The 26351-nt window shown below is 45.6% G+C and overlaps 1 protein-coding gene across 1 annotated transcript in view; it reads left to right on the forward strand.

Moving 5' to 3' along the window:
* The window catches only part of itga9 (integrin, alpha 9), a gene marked incomplete at its 5' end in the record, with an annotated part of 212985 nt that overhangs the window by 87905 nt on the left and 98729 nt on the right, over window positions 1-26351 (forward strand). Inside the window, 5 exons of the mRNA XM_084165747.1 lie at window positions 3690-3784; window positions 5814-5904; window positions 20125-20170; window positions 21154-21308; window positions 25871-26031. Of these exons, the coding sequence (XP_084021873.1) occupies window positions 3690-3784; window positions 5814-5904; window positions 20125-20170; window positions 21154-21308; window positions 25871-26031 (548 nt within the window). The remainder of the gene's footprint in view (window positions 1-3689; window positions 3785-5813; window positions 5905-20124; window positions 20171-21153; window positions 21309-25870; window positions 26032-26351) is intronic.

Here is a 26351-nt window from a genome sequence, read left to right on the forward strand (position 1 = left end):
CATGTTGCTAAACCACATTATAAACCTTGAAGAGTTTCTTATCCATGATATGATTCAGTTTTAAAACATTCACTTTTCGCTGAGGCATGCTATAACAACATCACTGAAAAACTGTTTTTGTTTTAAAAAGGCATTTTCCAGGTTTTGTTGCGAGGGAGGATAAGGGGACGTAGTGCACAACTTTTGACCAGAGCCTTCCCTATGGGCCCTGATCAAAAGTTGTGCACTATGCAGGGAGTAGGGTGCCATTTGGGATGCAGTCGAAGTATGAACCTTTTGCCTTCAGCTTTATGGTTCTGTTTCCACTCTCACAGAGGTCTCATACAGGGGTTTATGGGCACTGACAACGCTTGTCTTTTAAGACAGGGTTTCACAAACTCTGTCCTGCCCCCCCCCCCCCCCCCCCTCCCCCCGGGTGCATGTTTTGGTTCTTGCCCTAGCCCTACACAGATGATTCAAATAACCAACTCATCATCAAGCTTTGATTATTTGAATCAGATGTGTAGAGCTAGAGCAAAAAACGAAACGTTCTCTCTCTCAATTCAATGCAATTCAATTTAAGGGCTTTATTGGCATGGGAAACGTATGTTAACATTGCCAAAACAAGTGAAGTAGATAGTAAACAAAAGTGAAATAAACAAAAAATATTAACAGTAAACATTACACTCAGAAGTTCCAAAAGAATACAGACATTTCAAATGTCATATTACAGTGAGGGAAAAAAGTATTTGATCCCCTGCTGATTTTGTACGTTTGCCCACTGACAAAGAAATGATCAGTCTATAATTTTAATGGTAGGTTTATTTGAACAGTGAGAGACAGAATAACAACAAAAAAATCCAGAAAAACGCATGTCAAAAATGTTATAAATTGATTTGCATTTTAATGAGGGAAATAAGTATTTGACCCCCTCTCAATCAGAAAGATTTCTGGCTCCCAGGTGTCTTTTATACAGGTAACGAGCTGAGATTAGGAGCACACTCTTAAAGGGAGTGCTCCTAATCTCATCTTGTTACCTGTATAAAAGACACCTGTCCACAGAAGCAATCAATCAATCAGATTCCAAACTCTCCACCATGGCCAAGACCAAAGAGCTCTCCAAGGATGTCAGGGACAAGATTGTAGACCTACACAAGGCTGGAATGGGCTACAAGACCATCGCCAAGCAGCTTGGTGAGAAGGTGACAACAGTTGGTGCGATTATTCGCAAATGGAAGAAACACAAAAGAACTGTCAATCTCCCTCGGCCTGGGGCTCCATGCAAGATCTCACCTTGTGGAGTTTCAATGATCATGAGAACGGTGAGGAATCAGCCCAGAACTACACGGGAGGATCTTGTCAATGAGAACTGGGTGAAAGTGTTGTGGTCAGATGAGACCAAAATCGAGCTCTTTGGCATCAACTCAACTTACCGTGTTTGGAGGAGGAGGAATGCTGCCTATGACCCTAAGAACACCATCCCCACCATCAAACATGGAGGTGGAAACATTATGCTTTGGGGGGGGGGGGGTTTCTGCTAAGGGGACAGGACAACTTCACCACATCAAAGGGACGATGGACGGGGCCATGTACCGTCAAATCTTGGGTGAGAACCTCCTTCCCTCAGCCAGGGCAAGAAGAGGCACATTAAGGTCCTGGAGTGGCCTAGCCAGTCTCCAGACCTTAATCCCATAGAAAATCTGTGGAGGGAGCTGAAGGTTCGAGTTGCCAAACGTCAGGCTCGAAACCTTAATGACTTGGAGAAGATCTGCAAAGAGGAGTGGGACAAAATCCCTCCTGAGATGTGTGCAAACCTGGTGGCCAAATATAAGAAACGTCTGACCTCTGTGATTGCCAACAAGGGTTTTGCCACCAAGTACTAAGTCATGTTTTGCATAGGGGTCAAATACTTATTTCCCTCATTAAAATGCAAATCAATTTATAACATTTTTGACATGCGTTTTTCTAGATTTCTTTGTTGTTATTCTGTCTCTCACTGTTCAAATAAACCTACCATTAAAATTATAGACTGATCATGTCTTTGTCAGTGGACAAACGTACAAAATCAGCAAGGGATCAAATACTTTTTTCCCTCACTGTATGTCTATATATAGTGTTGTAACAATGTGCAAATAGTTAAAGTACAAATGGGAAAATAAATAAACATAAATATGGGTTGTATTTACAATGGTGTTTATTCTTCACTGGTTGCCCTTTTCTTGTGGCAACAGGTCACAAATCTTGCTGCTGTGATGGCACACTGTCGTTTTTCACCCAGTAGATAAGGTACTTTATCAAAATTGGGTATGTTTTTGAATACTTTGTGGATCTCTGTAATCTGAGGGAAATATGTATCTCTAATATGGTCATACATTTGGCAGGAGGTTAGGAAGTGCAGCTCAGATTCCACCTCATTTTGTGGGCAGTGTGCACATAGCCTGTCTTCTCTTGAGAGCCAAGTCTGCCTACGGCGGCCTTTCTCAATAGCAAGGCTATGCGTACTGAGTCTGTACATAGTCAAAGCTTTCCTTAAGTTTGGGTCAGTCACAGTGGTCAGGTATTCTGCCACTGTGTACTCTCTGTTTAGGGCCAAATAGCATTCTAGTTTGCTCTGTTTTTTTTGTTAATTCTTTCCAATGTGTCAAGTAATTCTCTTTTTGTTTTCTCATGATTTGGTTGGGTCTAATTGTGTTACTGTCCTGGGGCTCTGTGGGGTCTGTTTGTGTTTGTGAACAGAGCCCAAGGACCAGCTTACTTAGGGGACTCTTCTCCAAGTTCATCTCTCTGTAGGTGATGGTTTTGTTATGGAAGGTTTGGGAATCGCTTCCTTTTAAGTGTTGATAGAATTGAACAGCTCTTTTCTGGATTTTGATAATTAGCGGGTATCGGCCTAATTCTGCTCTGTATACATTATTTGGTGTTTTACGTTGTACACAGAGGATATTTTTGCTGAATTCTGCATGCAGAGTCTCAATTTGGTGTTTTTCCCATTTTGTGAATTCTTGGTTGGTGAGCAGACCCCAGACCTCAAAACCATAAAAGGCAATGGGTTCTATAACTGATTCAAGTATTTTTAGCCAGATCCTAATTGGTATGTCAAATTTTCTCTCTCTCTCTCTCTGCCTCTCTCTCCCTCTCTCTCTTTCCCTCTCTCTCTCTCCCTATCTCTCTCTCTCTCTCTCTCTCTCTCTCTCGCTCTGCCTCTCTCTCTCTCTCTCTGCCTCTCTCTCTCTCTCTCTCTCTCTCTCTCCCTCTCCCTCTCCCTCTCCCTCTCCCTCTCCCTCTCTCTCTCTCTCTCTCTCTCTCTCTCTCTCTCTCTCTCTGCCTCTCTCTCTCTCCCTCTGTCTCTATCTCTGTCTGTCTGTCTGTCTGTCTGTCTGTCTGTCTGTCTGTCTGTCTGTCTGTCTGTCTGTCTCTCTCTCTCTCTCTCTCTCTCTCTCTCTCTCTCTCTCTCTCTCTGCCTCTCTCTCTCTCTATCTCTGCCTCTCTCTCTGCCTCTCTCTCTCTCTCTCTCTCTCTCTGCCTCTCTCTCTCTGCCTCTCTCTCTCTGTCTCTCTCTCTCCCTCTGTCTGTCTGTCTGTCTCTCTGCCTCTCTCTCTCTCTCCCTCTGTCTCTATCTCTCCCTCTGCCTGTCTGTCTGTCTCTCTCTCTCTCTCTCTGCCTTTCTCTCTCTGCTTCTCTCTCTCTCCTCTCTCTCTCCCTCTCTCTAGATGTGGCCATAGGAGCACCCAAAGAAGATGACTACGGTGGAGCGGTCTACATTTACCATGGTGATGTCACAGGAATCGTCACCAAATATTCTATGGTAGAGACCCTTTCAATGGTTAGACACAACAAGTAATCAACACCTTGGGTACATCAATATACCACCACTATAGGCTGGAATTGGAGGAAGAGATACAAGACAATTGAGACATTATGTCCCTGGTGTTTGAGACCAACAACATAAAATAGAATTATCATCTGTTTTTAATTTCTAGTTTAGTCTGCACACACCAGCACGCACATACACACACACACACACACACACACACACACACACACACACACACACACACAAACACACACACCGTATTGTGTTAGCAACAACGATAACATCACAGCTCCATCTGTGTTGACACAGCAGCAGTATCACTCTCTGGCTGCATCCCAAATGGCACCCTATTCCCTATAGTGCAGTGCTTTTGACCAGAGCTCTATGTGCACTAAATAAGGAATAGGGTTCCATTTGGGAAGCAGACTCTGACTAATGTGTCATAAAGCCCAAGGTGGTAATGCTATCCTGGGAAGAGATTTTACACTCATCTAACATGAACATCAGTCCCCCAGGAGGTTGTTTGTTTTCATTAGCCAGTAGTCTGGTACAAAGTACTCATCTAATATGAACACACACACACGCGCACACACAGGAGTGTGTTTTCATTAGCCGAAAACACAGAACAAAGGCTCCCCACAATGGATATTATCCCCATGAAATATTATACAGGGTGAGTCCCAAATGGCACTACTTTTCACCGGAGCCAATAGGTCCCAGGTCAAAAATAATGCACTACATAGAGAATAGGGTCTGTCAGTAGTCCATCAGCTTTATCTACTGACAGATACAGAGGTACAGTATCAGGTGAAATGTAATAGTCTTCTCCAACCCTAGCCTTGTTCAGTCTGTTATAGTAGTGGTAGCAGACAGTGGTGTGTTATAGTAGTGGTAGCAGACAGTGGTATGTTATAGTAGTGGTAGCAGACAGTGGTCTGTTATAGTAGTGGTAGCAGACAGTGGTGTGTTGTAGTAGTGGTAGCAGACAGTGGTCTGTTATAGTAGTGGTAGCAGACAGTGGTCTGTTATAGTAGTGGTAGCAGACAGTGGTCTGTTATAGTAGTGGTAGCAGACAGTGGTCTGTTATAGCAGTGGTAGCAGACAGTGGTGTGTTATAACAGTGGTGTGTTATAGTAGTGGTAGCAGACAGTGGTCTGTTATAGTAGTGGTAGCACACAGTGGTGTGTTATAGTAGTGGTAGCAGACAGTGGTGTGTTATAGTAGTGGTAGCATACAGTGGTGTGTTATAGTAGTGGTAGCAGACAGTGGTGTGTTATAGTAGTGGTAGCAGACAGTGGTGTGTTATAGTAGTGGTAGCAGACAGTGGTGTGTTATAGTAGTGGTAGCAGACAGTGGTGTGTTGTAGTAGTGGTAGCAGACAGTGGTCTGTTATAGTAGTGGTAGCAGACAGTGGTCTGTTATAGTAGTGGTAGCAGACAGTGGTCTGTTATAGTAGTGGTAGCAGACAGTGGTCTGTTATATTAGTGGTAGCAGACAGTGGTCTGTTATAGTAGTGGTAGCAGACAGTGGTCTGTTATAGTAGTGGTAGCAGACAGTGGTCTGTTATAGTAGTGGTAGCAGACAGTGGTGTGTTATAGTAGTGGTAGCAGACAGTGGTCTGTTATAGTAGTGGTAGCAGACAGTGGTGTGTTGTAGTAGTGGTAGCAGACAGTGGTCTGTTATAGTAGTGGTAGCAGACAGTGGTGTGTTGTAGTAGTGGTAGCAGACAGTGGTCTGTTATAGTAGTGGTAGCAGACAGTGGTCTGTTATAGTAGTGGTAGCAGACAGTGGTCTGTTATAGTAGTGGTAGCAGACAGTGGTCTGTTATAGTAGTGGTAGCAGACTGGTGCTTCAAACTGTTAGACGGTATAATGCTGATCCCTCCTGCTACAGTAATGTGTTCGCTAGTGTTGGTCTGACAGGTCAGTGTGTGTGTGTGTGTGTGTACTTGCATGCATCATGCATGCTCGTGTGCTTGGATGTATGTGTTCTATCTCACGCTTTATATAATTCATTGCAGAGACTGTCTGGACAGAGCATTAGCCCCGCCCTCCAGATGTTCGGCCAATCAATCTCTGGCAATGTGGACATGGACAGCAATGGATATCCAGGTAGGGTCACACTATACAGTACGATACAGACATGATGCAACATAGCCCACACTAGGTTTAGGGGTAATCAAACACCTAGGGCCTACATCTCAACCAGCTTAATAAATCATAATGAAACATCTCAACTTAATGTCATTATTATGTACCTTCTAGATTTAGAAATAAATACATAAAATGAGCAGACAAAGTAAAGAATGTCCAAAGAGCTTTGTGGTATTATTCACTCCTCCTGTCTGTCTGATGTGGAGCGCAGTCAACAACATGCCTCACTATCACCAGTCTGACTGATCAGTCAACAACATGCCTCAGTATCACCAGTCTGACTGATCAGTCAACAACATGCCTCAGTATCACCAGTCTGACTGATCAGTCAACAACATGCCTCAGTATCACTAGTCTGACTGACTGACCAGTCAACAACATGCCTCAGTATCACCAGTCTGACTGATCAGTCAACAACATGCCTCAGTATCACTAGTCTGACTGACTGACCAGTCAACAACATGCCCCAGTATCACCAGTCTGACTGACTGACCAGTCAACAACATGCCTCAGCATCACCAGTCTAACTGACTGACCAGTCAACAACATGCCTCAGCATCACCAGTCTAACTGACTGACCAGTCAAGAACATGCCTCAGTATCACCAGTCTGACTGACTGACCAGTCAACCACATGCCTCAGCATCACTAGTCTAACTGACTTATCAGTCAACAACCTGCCTCAGTATCACCAGTCTGACTGACTGACCAGTCAACAACATGCCTCAGCATCACTAGTCTAACTGACTTATCAGTCAACAACATGCCTCAGTATCACCAGTCTGACTGACTGACCAGTCAACAACACGCCTCAGCATCACTAGTCTAACTGACTTATCAGTCAACAACATGCCTCAGTATCACCAGTCTGACTGACTGACCAGTTAACAACATGCCTCAGTATCACCAGTCTGACTGACTGATCAGTCAACAACATGCCTCAGTATCACCAGTCTGACTTACTGACCAGTCAACAACATGCCTCAGTATCACCAGTCTGACTGATCAGTCAACAACATGCCTCAGTATCACCAGTCTAACTGACTTATCAGTCAACAACATGCCTCAGTATCACCAGTCTAACTGACTGATCAGTCAACAACATGGCTCAGTATCACCAGTCTGACTGACTGACCAGTCAAGAACATGCCTCAGTATCACCAGTCTGACTGACTGACCAGTCAACAACATGCCTCAGTATCACCAGTCTGACTGACTGACCAGTCAACAACATGCCTCCGTATCACCAGTCTGACTGACTGACCAGTCAACAACATGCCTCCGTATCACCAGTCTGACTGACTGACCAGTCAACAACATGCCTCCGTATCACCAGTCTGACTGACTGATCAGTCAACAACATGCCTCAGTATCACCAGTCTGACTGACTGACCAGTAAACAACATGCCTCAGCATCACCAGTCTGACTGACTGATCAGTCAACAACATGCCTCAGTATCACCAGTCTGACTGACTGACCAGTCAACAACATGCCTCAGTATCACCAGTCTGACTGACTGATCAGTCAACAACATGCCTCAGTATCACCAGTCTGACTGACTGACCAGTCAACAACATGCCTCAGCATCACCAGTCTGACTGACTGACCAGTCAACAACATGCCTCAGCATCACCAGTCTGACCAGTCAACAACATGCCTCAGCATCACCAGTCTGACTAATCAGTCAACAACATGCCTCAGTATCACCAGTCTGACTGACTGACCAGTCAACAACATGCCTCAGTATCACTAGTCTGACTGACTGACCAGTCAACAACATGCCTCAGCATCACCAGTCTGACTGACTGATCAGTCAACAACATGCCTCAGTATCACCAGTCTGACTGACTGACCAGTCAACAACATGCCTCAGTATCACCAGTCTGACTGACTGACCAGTCAACAACATGCCTCAGTATCACCAGTCTGACTGACTGACCAGTCAACAACATGCCTCAGCATCACCAGTCTGACTGACTGACCAGTCAACAACATGCCTCAGTATCACTAGTCTGACTGACTGACCAGTCAACAACATGCCTCAGCATCACCAGTCTGACTCACTGACCAGTCAACAACATGCCTCAGCATCACCAGTCTTACTGACCAGTCAACAACATGCCTCAGTATCACTAGTCTGACTGACTGACCAGTCAACAACATGCCTCAGCATCACCAGTCTGACTGACTTACCAGTCAACAACATGCCTCAGCATCACCAGTCAACAACATGCCTCAGTATCACCAGTCTGACTGACTTACCAGTCAACAACATGCCTCAGTATCACCAGTCTGACTGACCGATCAGTCAACAACATGCCTCAGTATCACCAGTCTGACTGATCAGTCAACAACATGCCTCAGTATCACCAGTCTGACTGATCAGTCAACAACATGCCTCAGTATCACCAGTCTGACTGACCAGTCAACAACATGCCTCAGCATCACCAGTCTGACTGACTGACCAGTCAACAACATGCCTCAGTATCACCAGTCTGACTGATCAGTCAACAACATGCCTCAGTATCACCATTCTGACTGACCAGTCAACAACATGCCTCAGTATCACCAGTCTGACTGACTGACCAGTCAACAACATGCCTCAGTATCACCAGTCTGACTGACTGACCAGTCAACAACATGCCTCAGCATCACCAGTCTGACTGACTGATCAGTCAACAACATGCCTCAGTATCACCAGTCTGACTGACTGATCAGTCAACAACATGCCTCAGTATCACCAGTCTGACTGACTGACCAGTCAACAACATGCCTCAGTATCACCAGTCTGACTGACTGACCAGTCAACAACATGCCTCAGTATCACTAGTCTGACTGACTGACCAGTCAACAACATGCCTCAATATCACCAGTCTGACTGACTGACCAGTCAACAACATGCCTCAGTATAACTAGTCTGACTGACTGATCAGTCAACAACATGCCTCAGTATCACCAGTCTGACTGACTGACCAGTCAACAACATGCCTCAGTATCACCAGTCTGACTGACTGACCAGTCAACAACATGCCTCAGTATCACTAGTCTGACTGACTGACCAGTCAACAACATGCCTCAATATCACCAGTCTGACTGACTGACCAGTCAACAACATGCCTCAGTATAACTAGTCTGACTGACTGACCAGTCAACAACATGCCTCAGTATCACTAGTCTGACTGACTGACCAGTCAACAACATGCCTCAATATCACCAGTCTGACTGACTGACCAGTCAACAACATGCCTCAGTATCACTAGTCTGACTGACTGACCAGTCAACAACATGCCTCAATATCACCAGTCTGACTGACTGACCAGTCAACAACATGCCTCAGTATCACCAGTCTGACTGACTGACCAGTCAACAACATGCCTCAGTATCACCAGTCTGACTGACTGATCAGTCAACAACATGCCTCAGTATCACCAGTCTAATTGACTGATCAGTCAACAACATGGCTCAGTATCACCAGTCTGACTGACTGATCAGTCAACAACCTGCCTCAGTATCACCAGTCTGACTGACTGACCAGTCAACAACATGCCTCAGTATCACCAGTCTGACTGACTGACCAGTCAACAACATGCCTCAGTATCACCAGTCTGACTGACTGACCAGTCAACAACATGCCTCAGTATAACTAGTCTGACTGACTTACCAGTCAACAACATGCCTCAGTATCACCAGTCTGACTGACTGACCAGTCAACAACATGCCTCAGCATCACCAGTCTAACTGACTGATCAGTCAACAACATGCCTCAGTATCACCAGTCTAATTGACTGATCAGTCAACAACATGGCTCAGTATCACCAGTCTGACTGACTGATCAGTCAACAACCTGCCTCAGTATCACCAGTCTGACTGACTGACCAGTCAACAACATGCCTCAGTATCACCAGTCTGACTGACTGACCAGTCAACAACATGCCTCAGTATCACCAGTCTGACTGACTGATCAGTCAACAACATGCCTCAGTATCACCAGTCTGACTGACTGACCAGTCAACCACATGCCTCAGTATCACCAGTCTGACTGACTGACCAATCAACAACATGCCTCAGCATCACCAGTCTGACTGCCAGTCAACAACATGCCTCAGTATCACCAGTCTGACTGACTGACCAGTCAACCACATGCCTCAGTATCACCAGTCTGACTGACTGACCAATCAACAACATGCCTCAGCATCACCAGTCTGACTGCCAGTCAACAACATGCCTCAGTATCACCAGTCTGACTGACTGACCAATCAACAACATGCCTCAGTATCACCAGTCTGACTGACTGACCAGTCAACAAAATGCCTCAGTATCACCAGTCTGACTGACTGACCAGTCAACAACATGCCTCAGCATCACTAGTCTGACTGACTGACCAGTCAACAACATGCCTCAGTATCACTAGTCTGACTGACTGACCAGTCAACAACATGCCTCAGTATCACCAGTCTGACTGACTGACCAGTCAACAACATGCCTCAGTATCACCAGTCTGACTGACTGACCAGTCAACAACATGCCTCAGTATCACCAGTCTGACTGACTGACCAGTCAACAACATGCCTCAGCATCACCAGTCTGACTGACTTACCAGTCAACAACATGCCTCAGCATCACCAGTCTGACTGACTGATCAGTCAACAACATGCCTCAGTATCACCAGTCTGACTGATCAGTCAACAACATGCCTCAGTATCACCAGTCTGACTGACTGACCAGTCAACAGCATGCCTCAGCATCACCAGTCTGACTGACTGACCAGTCAACAACATGCCTCAGCATCACCAGTGTGACTGACTGACCAGTCAACAACATGCCTCAGTATCACCAGTCTGACTGACTGACCAGTCAACAACATGCCTCAGTATCACCAGTCTGACTGACTGATCAGTCAACAACATGCCTCAGTATCACCAGTCTGACTGACTGATCAGTCAACAACATGCCTCAGTATCACCAGTCTGACTGACTGACCAGTCAACCACATGCCTCAGTATCACCAGTCTGACTGACTGACCAATCAACAACATGCCTCAGCATCACCAGTCTGACTGCCAGTCAACAACATGCCTCAGTATCACCAGTCTGACTGACTGACCAGTCAACCACATGCCTCAGTATCACCAGTCTGACTGACTGACCAATCAACAACATGCCTCAGCATCACCAGTCTGACTGCCAGTCAACAACATGCCTCAGTATCACCAGTCTGACTGACTGACCAATCAACAACATGCCTCAGTATCACCAGTCTGACTGACTGACCAGTCAACAAAATGCCTCAGTATCACCAGTCTGACTGACTGACCAGTCAACAACATGCCTCAGCATCACTAGTCTGACTGACTGACCAGTCAACAACATGCCTCAGTATCACTAGTCTGACTGACTGACCAGTCAACAACATGCCTCAGTATCACCAGTCTGACTGACTGACCAGTCAACAACATGCCTCAGTATCACCAGTCTGACCAGTCAACAACATGCCTCAGTATCACCAGTCTGACTGACTGACCAGTCAACAACATGCCTCAGCATCACCAGTCTGACTGACTTACCAGTCAACAACATGCCTCAGCATCACCAGTCTGACTGACTGATCAGTCAACAACATGCCTCAGTATCACCAGTCTGACTGATCAGTCAACAACATGCCTCAGTATCACCAGTCTGACTGACTGACCAGTCAACAACATGCCTCAGTATCACCAGTCTGACTGACTGACCAGTCAACAGCATGCCTCAGCATCACCAGTGTGACTGACTGACCAGTCAACAACATGCCTCAGTATCACCAGTCTGACTGACTGACCAGTCAACAACATGCCTCAGTATCACCAGTCTGACTGACTGATCAGTCAACAACATGCCTCAGTATCACCAGTCTGACTGACTGACCAGTCAACAACATGCCTCAGTATCACCAGTCTGACTGACTGATCAGTCAACAACATGCCTCAGTATCACCAGTCTGACTGACTGACCAGTCAACCACATGCCTCAGTATCACCAGTCTGACTGACTGACCAATCAACAACATGCCTCAGCATCACCAGTCTGACTGCCAGTCAACAACATGCCTCAGTATCACCAGTCTGACTGACTGACCAGTCAACAACATGCCTCAGTATCACCAGTCTGACTGACTGACCAGTCAACAACATGCCTCAGTATCACCAGTCTGACTGATCAGTCAACAACATGCCTCAGTATCACCAGTCTGACTGACTGACCAGTCAAATCAAATCAAATCAAATCAAATCAAATTTTATTGGTCACATGCGCCGAATACAACAGGTGCAGACATTACAGTGAAATGCTTACTTACAGCCCTTAACCAACAGTGCATTTATTTTAAACAAAAAAAGTAAGAATAAAACAACAACAAAAAAGTGTTGAGAAAAAAAGAGCAGAAGTAAAATAAAGTGACAGTAGGGAGGCTATATATACAGTAAAATAAAGTGACAGTAGGGAGGCTATATATACAGGGGGGTACCGTTGCATAGTCAATGTGCGGGGGCACCGGCTAGTTGAGGTAGTTGAGGTAATATGTACATGTGGGTAGAGTTAAAGTGACTATGCATAAATACTTAACAGAGTAGCAGCAGCGTAAAAAGGATGGGGTGGGGGGGCAGTGCAAATAGTCCGGGTAGCCATGATTAGCTGTTCAGGAGTCTTATGGCTTGGGGGTAGAAGCTGTTGAGAAGTCTTTTGGACCTAGACTTGGCACTCCGGTACCGCTTGCCGTGCGGTAGCAGAGAGAACAGTCTATGACTAGGGTGGCTGGAGTCTTTGACAATTTTGAGGACCTTCCTCTGACACCGCCTGGTATAGAGGTCCTGGATGGCAGGGAGCTTTGCCCCAGTGATGTACTGGGCCGTACGCACTACCCTCTGTAGTGCCTTGCGGTCAGAGGCCAAGCAGTTGCCATACCAGGCGGTGATGCAACCAGTCAGGATGCTCTCGATGGTGCAGCTGTAGAATTTTTTGACTGACTGACCAACAACATGCCAAGTATCAACATGCCTCAGCATCACCAGTCTGACTGCCAGTCAACAACATGCCTCAGTATCACCAGTCTGACTGACTGACCAGTCAACAACATGCCTCAGCATCACCAGTCTGACTGACTGACCAGTCAACAACATGCCTCAGCATCACCAGTCTGACTGACTGACCAGTCAACAACATGCCTCAGTATCACCAGTCAACAACATGCCTCAGTATCACCAGTCTGACTGACTTACCAGTCAACAACATGCCTCAGTATCACCAGTCTGACTGACCGATCAGTCAACAACATGCCTCAGTATCACCAGTCTGACTGATCAGTCAACAACATGCCTCAGTATCACCAGTCTGACTGATCAGTCAACAACATGCCTCAGTATCACCAGTCTGACTGACCAGTCAACAACATGCCTCAGCATCACCAGTCTGACTGACTGACCAGTCAACAACATGCCTCAGTATCACCAGTCTGACTGATCAGTCAACAACATGCCTCAGTATCACCAGTCTGACTTACTGACCAGTCAACAACATGCCTCAGTATCACCAGTCTGACTGATCAGTCAACAACATGCCTCAGTATCACCAGTCTAACTGACTTATCAGTCAACAACATGCCTCAGTATCACCAGTCTAACTGACTGATCAGTCAACAACATGGCTCAGTATCACCAGTCTGACTGACTGACCAGTCAAGAACATGCCTCAGTATCACCAGTCTGACTGACTGACCAGTCAACAACATGCCTCAGCATCACCAGTCAACAACATGCCTCAGTATCACCAGTCTGACTGACTTACCAGTCAACAACATGCCTCAGTATCACCAGTCTGACTGACCGATCAGTCAACAACATGCCTCAGTATCACCAGTCTGACTGATCAGTCAACAACATGCCTCAGTATCACCAGTCTGACTGATCAGTCAACAACATGCCTCAGTATCACCAGTCTGACTGACCAGTCAACAACATGCCTCAGCATCACCAGTCTGACTGACTGACCAGTCAACAACATGCCTCAGTATCACCAGTCTGACTGATCAGTCAACAACATGCCTCAGTATCACCATTCTGACTGACCAGTCAACAACATGCCTCAGTATCACCAGTCTGACTGACTGACCAGTCAACAACATGCCTCAGTATCACCAGTCTGACTGACTGACCAGTCAACAACATGCCTCAGCATCACCAGTCTGACTGACTGATCAGTCAACAACATGCCTCAGTATCACCAGTCTGACTGACTGATCAGTCAACAACATGCCTCAGTATCACCAGTCTGACTGACTGACCAGTCAACAACATGCCTCAGTATCACCAGTCTGACTGACTGACCAGTCAACAACATGCCTCAGTATCACTAGTCTGACTGACTGACCAGTCAACAACATGCCTCAATATCACCAGTCTGACTGACTGACCAGTCAACAACATGCCTCAGTATAACTAGTCTGACTGACTGATCAGTCAACAACATGCCTCAGTATCACCAGTCTGACTGACTGACCAGTCAACAACATGCCTCAGTATCACCAGTCTGACTGACTGACCAGTCAACAACATGCCTCAGTATCACTAGTCTGACTGACTGACCAGTCAACAACATGCCTCAATATCACCAGTCTGACTGACTGACCAGTCAACAACATGCCTCAGTATAACTAGTCTGACTGACTGACCAGTCAACAACATGCCTCAGTATCACTAGTCTGACTGACTGACCAGTCAACAACATGCCTCAATATCACCAGTCTGACTGACTGACCAGTCAACAACATGCCTCAGTATCACTAGTCTGACTGACTGACCAGTCAACAACATGCCTCAATATCACCAGTCTGACTGACTGACCAGTCAACAACATGCCTCAGTATCACCAGTCTGACTGACTGACCAGTCAACAACATGCCTCAGTATCACCAGTCTGACTGACTGATCAGTCAACAACATGCCTCAGTATCACCAGTCTAATTGACTGATCAGTCAACAACATGGCTCAGTATCACCAGTCTGACTGACTGATCAGTCAACAACCTGCCTCAGTATCACCAGTCTGACTGACTGACCAGTCAACAACATGCCTCAGTATCACCAGTCTGACTGACTGACCAGTCAACAACATGCCTCAGTATCACCAGTCTGACTGACTGACCAGTCAACAACATGCCTCAGCATCACCAGTCTAACTGACTGATCAGTCAACAACATGCCTCAGTATCACCAGTCTAATTGACTGATCAGTCAACAACATGGCTCAGTATCACCAGTCTGACTGACTGATCAGTCAACAACCTGCCTCAGTATCACCAGTCTGACTGACTGACCAGTCAACAACATGCCTCAGTATCACCAGTCTGACTGACTGACCAGTCAACAACATGCCTCAGTATCACCAGTCTGACTGACTGATCAGTCAACAACATGCCTCAGTATCACCAGTCTGACTGACTGACCAGTCAACCACATGCCTCAGTATCACCAGTCTGACTGACTGACCAATCAACAACATGCCTCAGCATCACCAGTCTGACTGCCAGTCAACAACATGCCTCAGTATCACCAGTCTGACTGACTGACCAGTCAACCACATGCCTCAGTATCACCAGTCTGACTGACTGACCAATCAACAACATGCCTCAGCATCACCAGTCTGACTGCCAGTCAACAACATGCCTCAGTATCACCAGTCTGACTGACTGACCAATCAACAACATGCCTCAGTATCACCAGTCTGACTGACTGACCAGTCAACAAAATGCCTCAGTATCACCAGTCTGACTGACTGACCAGTCAACAACATGCCTCAGCATCACTAGTCTGACTGACTGACCAGTCAACAACATGCCTCAGTATCACCAGTCTGACTGACTGACCAGTCAACAACATGCCTCAGTATCACCAGTCTGACTGACTGACCAGTCAACAACATGCCTCAGTATCACCAGTCTGACTGACTGACCAGTCAACAACATGCCTCAGCATCACCAGTCTGACTGACTTACCAGTCAACAACATGCCTCAGCATCACCAGTCTGACTGACTGATCAGTCAACAACATGCCTCAGTATCACCAGTCTGACTGATCAGTCAACAACATGCCTCAGTATCACCAGTCTGACTGACTGACCAGTCAACAGCATGCCTCAGCATCACCAGTCTGACTGACTGACCAGTCAACAACATGCCTCAGCATCACCAGTGTGACTGACTGACCAGTCAACAACATGCCTCAGTATCACCAGTCTGACTGACTGACCAGTCAACAACATGCCTCAGTATCACCAGTCTGACTGACTGATCAGTCAACAACATGCCTCAGTATCACCAGTCTGACTGACTGATCAGTCAACAACATGCCTCAGTATCACCAGTCTGACTGACTGACCAGTCAACCACATGCCTCAGTATCACCAGTCTGACTGACTGACCAATCAACAACATGCCTCAGCATCACCAGTCTGACTGCCAGTCAACAACATGCCTCAGTATCACCAGTCTGACTGACTGACCAGTCAACCACATGCCTCAGTATCACCAGTCTGACTGACTGACCAATCAACAACATGCCTCAGCATCACCAGTCTGACTGCCAGTCAACAACATGCCTCAGTATCACCAGTCTGACTGACTGACCAATCAACAACATGCCTCAGTATCACCAGTCTGACTGACTGACCAGTCAACAAAATGCCTCAGTATCACCAGTCTGACTGACTGACCAGTCAACAACATGCCTCAGCATCACTAGTCTGACTGACTGACCAGTCAACAACATGCCTCAGTATCACTAGTCTGACTGACTGACCAGTCAACAACATGCCTCAGTATCACCAGTCTGACTGACTGACCAGTCAACAACATGCCTCAGTATCACCAGTCTGACTGACTGACCAGTCAACAACATGCCTCAGTATCACCAGTCTGACTGACTGACCAGTCAACAACATGCCTCAGTATCACCAGTCTGACTGACTGACCAGTCAACAACATGCCTCAGCATCACCAGTCTGACTGACTTACCAGTCAACAACATGCCTCAGCATCACCAGTCTGACTGACTGATCAGTCAACAACATGCCTCAGTATCACCAGTCTGACTGATCAGTCAACAACATGCCTCAGTATCACCAGTCTGACTGACTGACCAGTCAACAACATGCCTCAGTATCACCAGTCTGACTGACTGACCAGTCAACAACATGCCTCAGTATCACCAGTCTGACTGACTGATCAGTCAACAACATGCCTCAGTATCACCAGTCTGACTGACTGACCAGTCAACAACATGCCTCAGTATCACCAGTCTGACTGACTGATCAGTCAACAACATGCCTCAGTATCACCAGTCTGACTGACTGACCAGTCAACCACATGCCTCAGTATCACCAGTCTGACTGACTGACCAATCAACAACATGCCTCAGCATCACCAGTCTGACTGCCAGTCAACAACATGCCTCAGTATCACCAGTCTGACTGACTGACCAGTCAACAACATGCCTCAGTATCACCAGTCTGACTGACTGACCAGTCAACAACATGCCTCAGTATCACCAGTCTGACTGATCAGTCAACAACATGCCTCAGTATCACCAGTCTGACTGACTGACCAGTCAAATCAAATCAAATCAAATCAAATCAAATTTTATTGGTCACATGCGCCGAATACAACAGGTGCAGACATTACAGTGAAATGCTTACTTACAGCCCTTAACCAACAGTGCATTTATTTTAAACAAAAAAAGTAAGAATAAAACAACAACAAAAAAGTGTTGAGAAAAAAAGAGCAGAAGTAAAATAAAGTGACAGTAGGGAGGCTATATATACAGTAAAATAAAGTGACAGTAGGGAGGCTATATATACAGGGGGGTACCGTTGCATAGTCAATGTGCGGGGGCACCGGCTAGTTGAGGTAGTTGAGGTAATATGTACATGTGGGTAGAGTTAAAGTGACTATGCATAAATACTTAACAGAGTAGCAGCAGCGTAAAAAGGATGGGGTGGGGGGGCAGTGCAAATAGTCCGGGTAGCCATGATTAGCTGTTCAGGAGTCTTATGGCTTGGGGGTAGAAGCTGTTGAGAAGTCTTTTGGACCTAGACTTGGCACTCCGGTACCGCTTGCCGTGCGGTAGCAGAGAGAACAGTCTATGACTAGGGTGGCTGGAGTCTTTGACAATTTTGAGGACCTTCCTCTGACACCGCCTGGTATAGAGGTCCTGGATGGCAGGGAGCTTTGCCCCAGTGATGTACTGGGCCGTACGCACTACCCTCTGTAGTGCCTTGCGGTCAGAGGCCAAGCAGTTGCCATACCAGGCGGTGATGCAACCAGTCAGGATGCTCTCGATGGTGCAGCTGTAGAATTTTTTGACTGACTGACCAACAACATGCCAAGTATCAACATGCCTCAGCATCACCAGTCTGACTGCCAGTCAACAACATGCCTCAGTATCACCAGTCTGACTGACTGACCAGTCAACAACATGCCTCAGCATCACCAGTCTGACTGACTGACCAGTCAACAACATGCCTCAGCATCACCAGTCTGACTGACTGATCAGTCAACAACATGCCTCAGTATCACCAGTCTGACTGACTGACCAGTCAACAACATGCCTCAGTATCACCAGTCTGACTGACTGACCAGTCAACAGCATGCCTCAGCATCACCAGTGTGACTGACTGACCAGTCAATAACATGCCTCAGTATCACCAGTCTGACTGACTGACCAGTCAACAACATGCCTCAGTATCACCAGTCTGACTGACTGATCAGTCAACAACATGCCTCAGTATCACCAGTCTGACTGACTGACCAGTCAACAACATGCCTCAGTATCACCAGTCTGACTGACTGATCAGTCAACAACATGCCTCAGTATCACCAGTCTGACTGACTGACCAGTCAACAACATGCCTTAGCATCACCAGTCTGACTGACTGATCAGTCAACAACATGCCTCAGTATCACCAGTCTGACTGACCAGTCAACAACATGCCTCAGTATCACCAGTCTGACTGACTGACCAGTCAACAACATGCCTCAGTATCACCAGTCTGACTGACTGATCAGTCAACAACATGCCTCAGTATCACCAGTCTTACTGACCAGTCAACAACATGCCTCAGTATCACCAGTCTGACTGACTGACCAATCAACAACATGCCTCAGCATCACCAGTCTGACTGCCAGTCAACAACATGCCTCAGTATCACCAGTCTGACTGACTGACCAGTCAACAACATGCCTCAGTATCACCAGTCTGACTGACTTACCAGTCAACAACATGCCTCAGTATCACCAGTCTGACTGACTGACCAGTCAACAACATGCCAAGTATCAACATGCCTCAGCATCACCAGTCTGACTGACTTACCAGTCAACAACATGCCTCAGCATCACCAGTCTGACTGACTGATCAGTCAACAACATGCCTCAGTATCACCAGTCTGACTGATCAGTCAACAACATGCCTCAGTATCACCAGTCTGACTGACTGACCAGTCAACAACATGCCTCAGTATCACCAGTCTGACTGACTGACCAGTCAACAGCATGCCTCAGCATCACCAGTGTGACTGACTGACCAGTCAACAACATGCCTCAGTATCACCAGTCTGACTGACTGATCAGTCAACAACATGCCTCAGTATCACCAGTCTGACTGACTGACCAGTCAACAACATGCCTCAGCATCACCAGTCTGACTGACTGACCAGTCAACAACATGCCTCAGCATCACCAGTCTGACTGACTGATCAGTCAACAACATGCCTCAGTATCACCAGTCTGACTGACTGACCAGTCAACAACATGCCTCAGTATCACCAGTCTGACTGACTGACCAGTCAACAACATGCCTCAGCATCACCAGTCTGACTGACTGATCAGTCAACAACATGCCTCAGTATCACCAGTCTGACTGACTGATCAGTCAACAACATGCCTCAGTATCACCAGTCTGACTGACTGATCAGTCAACAACATGCCTCAGTATAACTAGTCTGACTAACCAGTGTCCAATAGTGGACATTTAGAACTAGAACAGAAAACAACAGGTATGAGGACTCCATTGTTAATGATGACCTTTGTGCATTGTGCCATGTCTTCTAAGAACGAGAGAAATATGCTGCTCTCATTGGTTGTTCTTTCATTGCAGATATTACCATTGGTGCGTTTATGGCTGATAGCGTGGTGTTATTGAGGTAAGTGGTTGTATTTTAAGTTGGAATGTATTTTAGTGTTACACAAACAGCGGCTTTGTTCCAATGTCCATACCAGCATGACACTTTGAATGCAAGCCCAATACATTGTTTCATTGTAATTGATACTATGCTCACGTAGATTTTGGAACAAAGCAGTATAAAGGCATACAGTGGAACATAGTAAATGTGTTTCATCACAGAAATAGATGAATTCCAAGATGTGTCCACTGCAGTACTATGTTGTATTGTACTGGTTGTAGGTCCATTGACAACATTTTGTATTGTATTACTTGTAGGTCCATTGACACCATATTGTATTGGTTGTAGGTCCATTGACACCATGTTGTATTGTTATGGTTGTAGGTCCATTGACACCATGTTGTATTGGTTGTAGGTCCATTGACACCATGTTGTATTGTATTGGTTGTATGTCCATTGACACCATGTTGTATTGTATTGGTTGTAGGTCCATTGACACCATATTGTATTGGTTGTAGGTCCATTGACACCATGTTGTATTGGTTGTAGGTCCATTGACACCATGTTGTATTGTATTGGTTGTATGTCCATTGACACCATGTTGTATTGTATTGGTTGTAGGTCCATTGACACCATATTGTATTGATTGTAGGTACATTGACACCATGTTGTATTGTATTGGTTGTATGTCCATTGACACCATGTTGTATTGTACTGGTTGTATGTCCATTGACACCATGTTGTTTTGTATTGGTTGTAGGTCCATTGACACCATGTTGTATTGTACTGGTTGTAGGTCCATTGACACCATGTTGTATTGTACTGGTTGTAGGTCCATTGACACCATGTTGTATTGGTTGTAGGTCCATTGACACCATGTTGTATTGTACTGGTTGTAGGTCCATTGACACCATGTTGTATTGTACTGGTTGTAGGTCCATTGACACCATGTTGTATTGTTATGGTTGTAGGTCCATTGACACCATGTTATGTTTGGTGTTTAGGTCCCGGCCGGTGATCACTGTGGACGTGTCCATCTACCTGCCTGTCTCCATCAACATCTCTGTACCTCAGTGTCACGAGGGACCACAGCACCTCAACTGTTTCAATGCTACAGTCTGTCTGCTCTTCAGAGGAAAACACCTGCCAGAACACATAGGTGAGCACTACTGCAACTACACACAACTGTGTTCTGGCGTCGTCCTGGTTGACTGTTCTGGCGTGGTCCTGGTTGACTGTTCTGGCGTGGTCCTGGTTGACTGTTCTGGCGTGGTCCTGGTTGACTGTTCTGGCGTGGTCCTGGTTGACTGTTCTGGCGTGGTCCTGGTTGACTGTTCTGGCGTGGTCTTGGTTGACTGTTCTGGCGTGGTCCTGGTTGACTGTTCTGGCGTGATCTTGGTTGACTGTTCTGGCGTGATCCTGGTTGACTGTTCTGGCGTGGTCCTGGTTGACTGTTCTGGCATGGTCCTGGTTGACTGTTCTGGCGTGGTCCTGGTTGACTGTTCTGGCGTGGTCCTGGTTGACTGTTCTGGCGTGGTCCTGGTTGACTGTTCTGGCGTGGTCCTGGTTGACTGTTCTGGCGTGGTCCTGGTTAACTGTTCTGGCGTGGTCCTGGTTGACTGTTCTGGCGTGGTCCTGGTTGACTGTTCTGGCGTGGTCCTGGTTGACTGTTCTGGTGTGGTCCTGGTTGACTGTTTTGGCGTGATCTTGGTTGACTGTTCTGGCGTGATCCTGGTTGACTGTTCTGACGTCGTCCTGGTTGACTGTTTTGGCGTGGTCCTGTTTGACTGTTCTGGTATGGTCCTGGTTGACTGTTCTGGCGTGGTCCTGGTTGACTGTTCTGGCGTGGTCCTGGTTGACTGTTCTGGCGTGGTCCTGGTTGACTGTTCTGGTCCTTGTTGACGGATGGATAGAACAATGAGCCAGATGTTTAATTTACATTTACATTTGAGTCATTTAGCAGATGCTCTTATCCAGAGTGACTTACAGTTAGTGAGTGCATACATTTTTCATACTGGCCCCCTATGGGAAACGAACCCACAACCCTGGCGTTGCAAGCACCATGCTCTACCAACTGAGCTACAGGGGACTACAATCACCAGATTTACACTGAGAAAACATGCTAGAACGCGCCAATAGGATCTTGCTAGCTCGTGCTTGGCTCTGCCCATCTCTTTTCTTGTTCTTTCCACTATGATTAATTTGCTCCCATTGGAAATGACAGGCCGTGGCTTATCTTGGGTTAGTTATAAAAAAAAAAAATTGGTTTAGGTGTGGTCCTGGTTTAATGTTTAGGTGTGGTTGTGTCTGTGGGTGTGGTCATGGTTATGTCTGTGGGTTTGGTCATGGTTGTATCTGTGGGTGTGGTCATGGTTATGTCTGTGGGTGTGGCCATGGTTGTGTCTGTGGGTGTGATCATGGTTGTGTCTGTGGGTGTGGTCATGATTGTGTCTGTGGGTGTGGTCATGGTTATGTCTGTGGGTGTGGCCATGGTTATGTCTGTGGGTGTGGCCATGGTTATGTCTGTGGGTGTGGCCATGGTTATGTCTGTGGGTTATGTGTGTGTGTGTGTGTGTGTGTACTGTGATGCTGATTCATTCCACGGATTTCATAAAACATTATGTCTGTTGGGCAATGAAAATATTGGTGATCAATATCAGAGAAAGTTTTGTAATCTAGGTCTAATTGCTGCAAAAAATCTATAGCTATCAATTAGAAAGCCTCGTATTCACCTTCGATAACAAACTGGAGAACAGAACTATCTAGTTACATCCCTTTAGATATGGTATATTCTAAAGTTATGAAAAACGGATGTTTGACAGAATTTGGAGGAAATGCACTGAGTATACCAGACATTAGGAACACCTTCCTAATTTTGACTTACACCCCCTTTTGCCCTCAGAACAGCCTCAATTTGTTGGGGCATGGACTCTACAAGTTGTCTCAAGTGTTCCACAGGAATGCTGGCCCATGTTGACTCCAATGCTTCCCACATTTGTGTCAAGTTGGCTGGATATACTTTGGGTGGTGGACCATTCTTGATACACACGGGAAACTGTTGAGTATGAAAAACCCAGCAGTGTTGCAGTTCTTGACACAAACCTGTGCGGCTGGCTAGGGCTGTGGCAGTCACGAAAGTTTGTCAGCCGGTGATTGTCAAGCAAATAACTGTCGGTCTCACGGTAATTGACTGTTAATTAACATAATCACATTTAGTATCTCCTGGCGTCCACGCATAGCCTACAAGCCACTGATGCAGACCTTTGGAACATCTACATTTAAAAAAGTATAATAAATCCATGTAATATAGCCTACACCTTCACAATAAATACAATTTTTTATTTTAGGTCTAAAGAAGCATGATATGAAGAAAATGTAGTCTATTTCAGAAGAACAGAATAGCATACTCTGAGTTGTCCTTATGTTAGGTCCTGATCTGGCTATGCCATATGGCTGTGGGCTACACTAGTTCATTTAGCAGACAAGATTTGCTTAGAATTCCGTGGCATTATTTTATAGTATGAAGAATACAATTGATCATAGCTGAATAGAATAGAAAGGATATTTTCTCCAAACGATTTGAGGGAGTGCGCACATGCGGCTATTCTGTGTTGAGCGGTTAACAAAGAAATAGGTATTCCTATATGCTTCATTTAGGGTTATTAATGTAACTTTAGTTGTTCTACAAACATTGGGCTATATGTTTAGATTTTTAATAAATTGAAAGGCTGCATGATGTGACACTAATGATGATTTGAAAAAAGTCGCTTTAAAGGCATGAGCTCTGCTTAGTTTTATTTTGCAGACTGTACACACTACATCAGTCACTCATTCACAATTTGACAAGCACTTGATTATGCCTAGAATTTCACGGCGGCATCCCCTTTGTGTGGCCGTAATGCACCCTAAAGAAATCCATGCCTTTTGCGGCCAGTGGCCGTTGTGCCCTTGGCCCGGAGTGCTGCTTGCTCCGAAGCACCTCTCACTCACATGGCTCTCCGTCACGTGATCGGGACTTTCTCACAGGCTACAAGTGAAGACCGACACATTGGGGACACAGCTGCGCGCATCCTAATCCAATTCCGAGGTGCATATTGAAGATATTGGAAGAACTGTCCACATTTACTTTTCGTCAGCCAACAAGATGAGTAGGCCTAACGAACAGAAAAAGCACTAGCCTATGTCAATCTACTATCCCCCATAGTACAAAAGTTGACCTATTCTATTCTGTGCGAGAAATAAATATTCCAAACATAGTCTGGGACAGTTGTGGGATGTGATAGATCCCAAATTAATACAACCACTAGCATCAAAAAACCTTTCTTATGCAATGAGCCTGACGCAACAGATCAGAACCTTTAGCTTAAAATGTTGATAAACTATTAGGCTATTTCTTCACATTATAAGCGCAGCAATGAGCACATGGCAGTAGGTTACAATCACAAATGTTCCATTAGCTGAAAACACCATTATCAAAAGTGACCGCAAATGCAATTATGCGTGTAATGCTTTTATTATAAAGGTGCATTTTTATGGTAAATTATTTTTTCCCAAACTTGAAACTCACACGCTGCTTATGTCAGTTAGGCTCTACACCCCTTGTAAAGCGGATTAATGTGCTTCATTTTAAGAAGTTATTTGGCCACTTTAGTTGTGATACAAACCTTATTAAAACATATAGGCCTATGGGCTAGGCTACATGAGGTGTGTGACTATGATTAGAAAAAGTCACAAAAAAACTGCATTGTTTCTTGCCTTACGCTGGGCATCATTCACAAGTGATAATATAGAATTCACAAGTGATAGGCTAATATTGTCACCCATCAGACTATTCTTGATCTAATCTTGTCTTTACATATACTAAATAATATATGTGTGACATTTGTTTCGATTTAGAATGGACCATTATCATGCACCTCTCTCGAAACAGGGTCAGCGGGAAAAAATACATGTCATCTATGCACTTAAATAGCGAATGGAGGACACTTTTCCCCAGTGCACACTGCACTGATTGAAGTGGATTTAACAAGTGACATCAATAAAGGATCATAGCTTTCACCTGGATTCACCCGGTCAGTCTATGACATGGAAAGAGCAGGTGTTCATAATGTTTTGTATACTCAATGTGTGTTGATCACCTTGGATAATGTTTTGTTTTTGTGTTGTTTGTGAAGTAGAAAATCAATTTTAAAAACGAATTGTCAAAAAAAATGCCTCTAGCTAACTCCTTAAAAGGTCTGGATAAAACATGTAATGTTTGACCTCATGTTTATGATTTGTGTTTTCAAAATAGATCTATGAAGTAGTCTCTCCCCAGAGTTGCTGTATAACCTGACATCTGGTCTCTCTCTGTCTCTCCCCAGAGTTGCTGTATAACCTGACATCTGGTCTCTCTCAGTCTCTCCCCAGAGTTGCTGTATAACCTGACATCTGGTCTCTCTCTGTCTCTCCCCAGAGTTGCTGTATAACCTGACATCTGGTCTCTCTCTGTCTCTCCCCAGAGTTGCTGTATAACCTGACATCTGGTCTCTCTCTGTCTCTCCCCAGAGTTGCTGTATAACCTGACATCTGGTCTCTCTCTGTCTCTCCCCAGAGTTGCTGTATAACCTGACATCTGGTCTCTCTCTGTCTCTCCCCAGAGTTGCTGTATAACCTGACATCTGGTCTCTCTCTGTCTCTCCCCAGAGTTGCTGTATAACCTGACATCTGGTCTCTCCCCAGAGTTGCTGTATAACCTGACAGCTGATGTGGATAAGAGGCAGAGGAGCCAGTCTTCCAGAGTGTACTTTATTCAGAACGGAGCCCAGATCAGCTCTGTGAGCAACGAGCTCAGTCTGGACATCAACAGAGAGGACTGCCAACAGTACACTGCATATGTTAAGGTGAGTCCCTAGCAGTCATACAGTATGTGGACATGTGGTTAGCAATGCCAAGGTTGTGGGTTCAATTCCTGCAGGGATCACATAAGATAGGTCCCTTTTCCTCAGTCATATGAGCAGAGTGTCCCCAGCGGTCAAAACTGGTTGCGATGATTATTATCTTTTTTGTCATGAAGTCATGTTCAGGTTGTATACTGGCTGTATACGGAAGTTTGTTTAACGTCAAAAATACATCTTCATCTGGATGACCAACAGAGACCAGTGGGTTGTAGTCTCACACACCCGACTGTGTTGTGTGCAACCAGGTTAAGGTGATAGTATAC

Source organism: Coregonus lavaretus (assembly GCF_964263955.1).
Source record: "Coregonus lavaretus genome assembly, chromosome: 1".
Taxonomy (NCBI): domain Eukaryota; kingdom Metazoa; phylum Chordata; class Actinopteri; order Salmoniformes; family Salmonidae; genus Coregonus; species Coregonus lavaretus.